The 8,708-nt window shown below is 40.9% G+C and overlaps 2 protein-coding genes across 2 annotated transcripts in view; both read left to right on the top strand.

Moving 5' to 3' along the window:
- The first annotated feature begins 499 nt into the window (after positions 1-499).
- zgc:195282 (uncharacterized protein LOC100192223 homolog) lies at positions 500-2,494 on the top strand. Its single transcript, XM_046047636.1, has 4 exons — positions 500-632; positions 1,747-1,841; positions 1,952-2,006; positions 2,175-2,494. Exons 1-4 carry the CDS (start codon positions 590-592, stop codon positions 2,183-2,185), a joined length of 204 nt encoding a protein of 67 aa, XP_045903592.1. The 5' UTR covers positions 500-589; the 3' UTR covers positions 2,186-2,494.
- A 2,988-nt stretch (positions 2,495-5,482) lies between these two features.
- pi4k2b (phosphatidylinositol 4-kinase type 2 beta) overlaps positions 5,483-8,708 on the top strand; it is a 13,449-nt gene continuing 10,223 nt past the window's right edge. Inside the window, exon 1 of the mRNA XM_046048128.1 lies at positions 5,483-6,023. Within this exon, the coding sequence (XP_045904084.1) occupies positions 5,669-6,023 (355 nt within the window). The 5' untranslated portion in view covers positions 5,483-5,668. The remainder of the gene's footprint in view (positions 6,024-8,708) is intronic.

Here is an 8,708-nt window from a genome sequence, read left to right as displayed (position 1 = left end):
AAAGAGAGAGAGAGAGAGAGAGAGAGGGTCGAAAGAAAGAAGGAAAGAAAGGCATAAGTGTCAGGTTTCCCTTTTCAATTCAGAGGCTCAACTCCTTGTTTTTAATCTAGAAAAGAGGGTGAAAACAGCAGGAAAGGGGAGAAGATGGCTGGGAATTTGAGCCGCTGACAGCTGTTTTTGTCCCTTCTCTCCTCACCCGTCTTTCTTTCTTTCTCTCTCCCTCTTTCTTTCTCTCTTTACAGTGTCATGGCTGGCTCGGTGAATATGCAACAGACTATGAAATGATACCTTTTTATATGCTTTATATCCGTTATCATATATAGACCTGATTAGAGATGCCGCCTGTCTCTTTTTTTTCTCCACTGATGATAGTATTTACTTCTCAAATCACAACCATTCTCTCTTCCTGTGACGTCTCACTCACCACATCCTGGTTTTGACTTGACAAGACGCAGACATATCTGCAGTTTAACGGTTTTCCTGTCAATTTTCAGTTTACACATATATGCACACGTATGCTCTCATAGGATATCATCTCTCACAAAAGCGTACGCATCCACCACTGTGTGATAAATAATTATATACCATCATGGTAGGCTACTGTCCAATCTGTGGGAAGCCCGTTTACTTTGGTGAGTCTGACCTCTTTAAATTATTTCACTCTAGATGTCTGTCTTCCTCTGTCTGGCTAGTGTTTTCTCTCTGTCATTTCCTCCTGATTTTTTTCCTCTCTAGCTCTCTCTGTCTCTTTCATTCTTTTACTTATTTCACCTGAATAGGAAAAAGTATTAATAAGAAAAGAAGCATTAATTTTTAAACATAACATTTTGCCATTACCACAGAACTCACAAAAAGGTAAGTCTATGGGATAAAAGAAAAGTAATGAACAGGTGAAAATATTGATAGTATTAATAATGGGCTTTTCTTACAGTGGCTATTATAACCTGCCAAACACAGCACAACTAAAGCTCATGGCTGCATTCCATTTAGATGTACCAGTGTTAAGGCCCTGTTATTGTGCACAAGGACTCACAGGCACATCAGTAACATTATTACATCTTAGCTCTTCCTGCTCTGACAAGTCAAAATATCTGCTTTGAAAAAGGGGTTCAATACTCATTTTGACGTGCTACAAAGGTTGTAGGTGTACTTAAATATCTGTCCCTATTCCCGGTTTGGAGGGCAAAAAAATACCTTTCACATTTTCTTTCTTCCTTTCTTTCAAGCACATGCACACAAATGCACGCACACGTATCCATGATAACAACAGGATGTGGGTCTAGCCAAGCGAGCTTGCATGCTGCTCTCTGGGTTTCCTCCTCACCTTCTGTCTCATTTTGTCTCCCACACTCAACCCTAACTATTAAATGCACAGCAGCACATAAACCAACTATTTCAAATCGCTTTTGGTTGTTGTTGTTTTACTGCTAGTTTTACTTTGTTATTCATGTAACAGCTAAGTTCAAATACTGTGATGTGACCTGGCCTACATACCTCTTTTCCTCCAGCACCACACTCTCTCGTCTATTTGCACTGATGAAAGTAACTGTCTATATTCTGAGCACTTGAATCACTCAGTTTCTTGTAAATTAAACAACAAATATTGTTATGTGATTCTGTGTCTCACATTTCTGAGAATCCAGACATGAATAATGCAAAAGTCCTCAGATTTTTTTGGTTATATAACCATAACAAATATCCCACCCTGCCTCTGATTAACACAGTCTTTTTTCCCCTTTGGTGTAGGTGAGAAGAAGAGGTCCTTAGGGAGGGACTACCACCCTCTTTGTCTGAAGTGTCAAAAGTGCAACAGACAGCTCACAGCTGGGCAACATGCTGAGGTATAGGAGGACATGGATGAGGGAATATATGAGGAAAAATGTAGAAAGAAAATTGATTGAATGAATGAGTAGGATGATACAGTAAATATGTCCTGCTGATTGTGTTTCAGTATGATGAGAAGCCATACTGTTCACACTGCTACCTGAAGATGTTTGGTCCAAGAGGTACTGCCTTGCCACTATGAAAGCGCACACACACACACACACACACACACACACACACACACACACACACACACACACACACACACACATACACACTCACTCACACACTGGCACCCACATGCAATTTCTGAATCTGAGTCTTTTCTCTGTGTGAATCTTTCTTGACAGGTAACAGGTGACTGGTGTCGCCACGGCACAGTGCAGCTCCTTCACAGACTCCCGTTTGAGCCAAAATGGACAAACGCTGACATATGAAAGACCTGCTGGGTCTGTTTATTGAAAATGAATAAATACATATGAATGATAGACAGATTTATAAGAGCCTCTCTACTTGAGTTGAGGTGTTATCATTTATACCTCCACAAAATTAAATATTTATAAATGTGTGATGACCACTTTGTGCTACGTGATTGTTCACTTTTATAATGTAAATTGATTTTGCTTGTAGAAAATTATAAGTCAGTATTAATAAACACCTCCCTGGGGGATGTCTCAGTCTCGTGGTTGACTTTGCAGACTTTGCAATCGGGAGGCCACATACTCATATTTGGCTTTGCAGGGTGGATGTATTTGCTCCCAAACTAACTCTACTCTAATCACCGAAAACATATGTACATAAAAAAAGTGAGTGGAGCTATAGGGTTACCCCCCTCTCCCTCATCAAGCAGCCAGGGGAAAGGAGACGGAAGGAAGTAGGAATGGATGAGGGTGGTTGCTGTTGGCAGGATAAACCAGATCTTATGCCAGCAGAATCTGCTGGAATGGGTGCTACGGTGAGGCACACACACACACACACACACACACACACACACACACACACACACACACACACACATGCATGCATTCATGCAGTGCCTTGACTGCTGCAAGGGCTTGTCACCCAGTGGTGGGTGAAGTACATACTGTAGGTTTGACACACACATATAGAAAGAGAGCCATGTGCTGATGTGCTTCTCTGTAACCTGTCATGTGTCACACAAGTGACATTTCAGGTATGTGTCCTTGATGGATAGAGAGACAGAAATAAAGGGTATGAAGAATAAAGGAAGCAGAGGCAGAAACAGTGTGTAGAAAGCTGATGGACAGAGGGAGAGAGGGCTGATGGGATTATTTTAACATCTAGCAAAGAGGTAGCAGAGGGATGTCTGTGTGTCTCTACAGCCTGTCTGTCTCCCCCTCGTCCCCCCAGATCTCTCCTTCATCATCCCTCCTCTTCTATCCGTGCATCCACCACGCCCCCCTCCCTCCACTCCCTTCGCTCCCTCCGCTCCCTTCGCTCCCTCCGCTCCCTCTGCTCTCTCCTATCTCTATGTCTCCTTCACCCCCTACCTTGATAGATCACATGACTGCTGTAATACCAGCTGGCTGACTGCTCATTTGCATGTGTTTCAGCTACACTCCCTTATTATGGAGATTGGTGGTGGTGGAGGGGCCAAGGTATAGATAGGGGCTGAGGGTTAAGGGAGACAGGAAGAGAGAGGGGAAAGTTAAACAGCGGAACAGAAAATGAGTCTAGCTGAGTTAAAGCATTAATCCACTGTCCATCCAACCAGAAGAATTGAGCTTAGGAAAATGTATCAATATCTTACCATCGGTGGCTGCAGGAAGAAGGCCCAGTTGTGGTGCAAACCTTGAGTTCAGGAATTACTCCTGTGCTGGCCATACATTAAGCATGATGATACTTGATGAGGAACAACCCAAGTACAATTGGTCCATAAGGAGCAACAGTATTTTACATCAAAGAAAATAGAATCAATAAAGTTTCTAAGGAAAAGTCATTTTGCAAAGCCCTGAACACTTTGCTCTAGTCTTCATTTCTGTATCTGTGTCGACATCTTGTGGCCATAAACGTTACTGTTACATTTCAAAGGAAGGCAAGCAGTGACATGAATGAATGGACAGTGAAGGCATCAGCATACTTGTTTGCGAGTAGCCTATCTTTAACATTTTGAAGTGTGACGATTAATTCAGTATGAAAATACTAGTGCTGTTTCTGTATCAGACGATTGCTTTTTAATTATTAAAGTTTAACCCATCAAGCAACACGTTAATTTGTGTTAAGATCTTCATAACGAAACCTACAAACATGTAGCTGAATGTAACCTAGAGTATTCAAATACCATGATTTCATTACTAATTCCATAAAGTCAAGACACAGGCAAAAACATGGTTTGTTCATGCACTGGTCAGTTTCCATATAGCCTAGGTTTTATTTCAGACCATTGGAAAGAAAACTCCCAAATTAGACATTTAGTGATTTATTTTAGGCTACTACACTTGGTATGCCAAGAGTTAGCATTATGCCTCATTTGCAAATTTAAACATAAAACATAAGAAAACTTGTAATACAAAAGTAATTGTCTTAATGTAGACCCCTAAGAGATCAAATGGTTATATTGTGAGATGATTCTTTTTTTTTGCCCTGTGTGGCATCTTGCAAAATGGATGGAATTTCACTTATTCATTTTCTCAATTCTCATTCTCTGGGAAAAAAATCTCCACTTCAGTAGCACTTACATTCATCAAACTTTCCAGTTGTATTTCTTCTGAGGGTTTTTACAGAAGGGGTTGTTCGTATATCATTCATAGCCTGATTTATATAACATTTTATTCCTAAAAACATGGCGACAGTATTTTCTGATTTGTGGAGTGATCAAAAGAGTTATCCAAAATTCCCTCTGTATAAACCTTGGATTCTAATATGTAAAAAAAAAAAAAAAAAAAAAGAAACAAGAATTTAAAACCTGGCTTTATCCAATATCCTTCTGCATGGATTTGCACTGATTTCTGTTCTGGAAATCTATGCAAATGTGTGCATATTTAATTCAATAATGCATCATTTGCAAATTTAAACATCCAATTTCAGAAAGCTTAATTGCCATAATTGCTTTAATATAAGTAATCAACTGGGGGAGTTTCATTGTTGTGATAAGCTATGTATTAGTTAAAATGTTTACCCTATTCACCTGTATTGTCTGGTCTTAACTCTGCAGTCTAAAAGACTGATTGATTGTGGTAAAGTGAAGTAAATGTAGCTGTATAAATTAAGCTTAATATTGGGTCTTGTTCATTGTTTAGAGTGTTTTCCTAAAAAGAAGGGACAGGCAGACAGAGAAAGCACTGAGATTTCTGTGCAAAGCTGTTTTTTTATACAGTCTATGGTTTCAAAGCAGGCCTACACATGATCCTAATTAAACAAAGCTAGTAGCCTATAACTACTTTTACTATTTGTGTTTGTTGACTTAACTAGTATTTGGTTTATACCATACCCTATATTAGATATAGTCTTCGCATATGAACTTGTTATGTGTAATCTTGTTGTGAACTCTATGTTGCAGGGTGTTATTGTCTACATGAAATTTAATCGAGAAATTGCAATCGTCTTCAAATTTGGGGAGTTCCTACTTCACTGGAGCACGTGAAGGCAACATTGACCAAAGGCGTTCTTTGGAGCATGTGGAGCGCATGCGTAGTGAGCTAAACAGGAAGCCACAGAGCTGACGAGTTTACGGATTATTGGTAAGCGAAAGCAGCTTGCTTTCAGACAATTTATTTGGGGTTTATGTACTCGTGGGAAGAGGGAACCCTTTTAATGCCAAAAATGGAAGACTGACATGTTGTTCTATGTACATGTAATTGTATGTATTAAAAACTGAGCGACAATGATGTCAGAATGCGACCCGACAGAGACAGAGAGCAGCGAGCCCGCGCTGGACACCGGAGCTACAGCGGTGCCTGCTTCGGAGTGTAACTTTCACCCCTCAGACCGTCCAAAGGTGTTATTAGACAGGAACAGCTTAGGTTTGGGACTTGCGGTGAATCCTGGAGTTGCCGTCCGTATTTCGGACTCTTGTGAAAGCGTCTTGACAGAGCTGGAGACCGACGGCTCGGGCGAAGAGGCGCTGTTGTTACCGTGTCTAGCAGGAAGCTCGGCGTCCCCGCGGGGTGCACGAGAGAAGCGGAGCAGGCGGAACAGACACAGCTCTTCGTCGGATAAAGACACCTTGGCCTCCCCAGGTAATTGTTTTGAGATCAATGCCTTCGAGATCTGATTAGCGGCGGATAAATAGGCAGTTAGGTCAGGGAGCTCATGCTCAATCAGGATATGTCCTGACTCCTGAGGAATAAATGTTTTTTTGTCGCATATGGTTCACTACAAAAGTACACACTGGTAACGTTAGGTGTGCAGATAACAGTGAATGCAACGTGGTCAAAACGGTGTTATGCAATCCCTCTGAGGAGTGTGAACCATTTCACTGTGGTTCCCCACTGGCAACCTGTTTGGGACTCCTGGAGGGTCTGGGGCCTGATACGGGAACAATACGTTTGGTATTGATGGGATGAAGCAATAAGTGGTTGCCGCTTCACAGTAGAAAAGTAACTGATTTTCAAACAAACAGACAACTCTGCGAATGTTAAGAAAACTATCCATACATGTGTTGCATTGAAGGCATTTATCTTGTGTTTGCATGGAGTCTGTACCCTGTGAGTGTGTGTGTGTGTTTGTGTGTGTGTTTCAGTCAGCTGATGTAATCGCTGCAGGTTGTCATCCATGTTGATAATGATATGAGCTGGCACTTTCTCCTCGTGACCTTAACTCTACATGGAAGTCCTGCCACAAGTACAGTTAATCAATTGCAACACCCGTTTAATCACACTCTTATAATTGTATGAGTTTTAGTTTTTCTGTTAGTGCCTGCGTATTATTTTGTTTCTTATCTGTCTTACATAATTCACAGCACTATATTTGTTTTGGACTATAAGAAGAAAAAGATGATGTAAGGGAAAACAAAGTAAAGGTCATCTAGTCACCATGGAAGCGGCACATTTTCTGACTTAACTGCTAACTGGATTTAACACCTCTCACCCTCAGACCGCCCACCTTTGTTTTTGCCCTTTCCCTGCAACATAACTTGGAGCATTTGTTTCCTTCTGTAGTCACCTCTGTTGGTCTTTCTCTCTCTCTCTGTCTCTCTCTCTGCTGAGATCTATTGTTTGACCATGTTCTATTAGGGCCAGAAATCTAGGCCACAGATAGTCACACTGAGCCTAAAATCTCAGGTGTTAGGGTCCCATTTACTGTGGCCTTTTAGAATAAGAGTGTTATGGTCTAGGATTACAGCGCAGTTTTTATTCAGTGCATTAGGAGGCACAGATAGACCTGAGAACTGTAGTGTGTCGCTTTGTATGACATGTAATTTCATGCCAATCTCCATTGCAAATTCTCGTAGTTAAATTGGACCGTGCATATCTCACAGAACATCACCACAAGCAATGTGAGTCCAGCTAAAATTTGCATTTCAGCTTTTTGTTCACCTGTTCCTGCTACTGTTTTCTTTCACTGTCCATCGTCCGTGAATACTGTGAACAAAATGCATTTAATCTCGATACATTTGCATACGTTGAAATGTTTAATCATGTAACTGCCAAAGCACAGGATAAAGATTTTTAATGTGTATAAAGTAAAGCACTAATGAATCAAGGAAATGAGCTGCAATGCCTTCAACATAGAGCTGTGTAAAAAGTTCAGTGTGGCCACACATCTTAGCACTAACCCATTTGGGAGTGCAGTGTGTGACATCTCACACTCTGTGTATACTGCAGGTCAGCAGGTCTCTAGAGGGCTCTGAGTGAGCTGCACTCCTGCTGTGACTGAGGTCTGTTGGGCCCAGTAACTGACCAAGAGCTCTGAGAGACAGATATTAAATATGCATAGGACCTCTGTGCAAGCAAACAGACAAACAAGCAAACATTCTGTAGTCCGGTACAGTGCATGATGGAGATGAACAGGGGAGAGAGGAGGTATGCATGGGTATTATTTACCTTCACTCTGCTTGGCTTCTTGCGGAATGGGAATATTGGAAAGAGAGAGATTCCTGCCTCCTACCGTCACTAGTACACAGTGACATTGTTATACAATTTTATCAACAGTACAATCCAGTGCAAGTTTACATCCATCATCAAGCAAGACAACTGAATAAATTCACAGATTTCATCTATTGTTGGAAATTAATTGAAGATCAAATATTGTGTCAACTGTGTCTTACTCGCAGAGAAGTTGTGAAGTATATCAAAGGCATCCAGCAGGTCTTTATCACTGTCTATCTTTAGGTCTGTGTTGACACAGTGTTATTTCCATATTAAAGTCAAGATGTTTTTAAATAACAGTCAGCTTCCCTGCAGACCACCAAAAAGTTACCTTGATGTCCACACCCCTTCAGTCACTGTACATCAACTACAAGGCCTCCCGGGGGGGGCTAGCATTTTCCACTTGGAGGATTACAATGCTCATAAATTACATACATACATACATCAAGATCTGAGTTTGTAATCTCTACTCATGTAAAATGTGTGTGTCAGTTCATAGCTGAAGTTAATGCATATTTGGTTCATCAGGAGGGCTGGCAGTCGAGTCTTGAGGAAATTCGCTGTAAGAGGTCTGACCTGCTGGTGAAGTTTGTCCTGTTTACAGTGGATCTTAAAATATCGAGTGCTCTACTTTCAGGCTCCCCCTTAAGACATGGTTTTAATTATTTTATATCATAAACTTGGCCTAACAATTTCCAAATGGAACCGCACTTGATTAAAACAGTATAGTAGTATTGGTAGCAACTAATACTACTTTGAAGTGCACCTCATGCAAAGACCTTGAAAACATAAAAAATGCAGTAGTATGTGGTGAGAGAAAAATGAACAATACAC

Source organism: Micropterus dolomieu, linkage group LG04 (genome assembly GCF_021292245.1).
Source record: "Micropterus dolomieu isolate WLL.071019.BEF.003 ecotype Adirondacks linkage group LG04, ASM2129224v1, whole genome shotgun sequence".
NCBI lineage: Eukaryota > Metazoa > Chordata > Actinopteri > Centrarchiformes > Centrarchidae > Micropterus > Micropterus dolomieu.
The sequence above is the reverse complement of the archived record's forward strand: the minus strand, read 5'-3'. Positions and strand labels throughout refer to the sequence as shown.

Coding starts and splice junctions, on each gene's coding strand:
- zgc:195282 (XM_046047636.1), top strand. CDS start 590: ATGGTAGGCTACTGTCCAATCTGTGGGAAGCCCGTTTACTTTG. Junction 633..1,746: donor TGGGAAGCCCGTTTACTTTG/GTGAGTCTGACC, acceptor CCTTTGGTGTAG/GTGAGAAGAAGAGGTCCTTA. Junction 1,842..1,951: donor CAGCTGGGCAACATGCTGAG/GTATAGGAGGAC, acceptor ATTGTGTTTCAG/TATGATGAGAAGCCATACTG.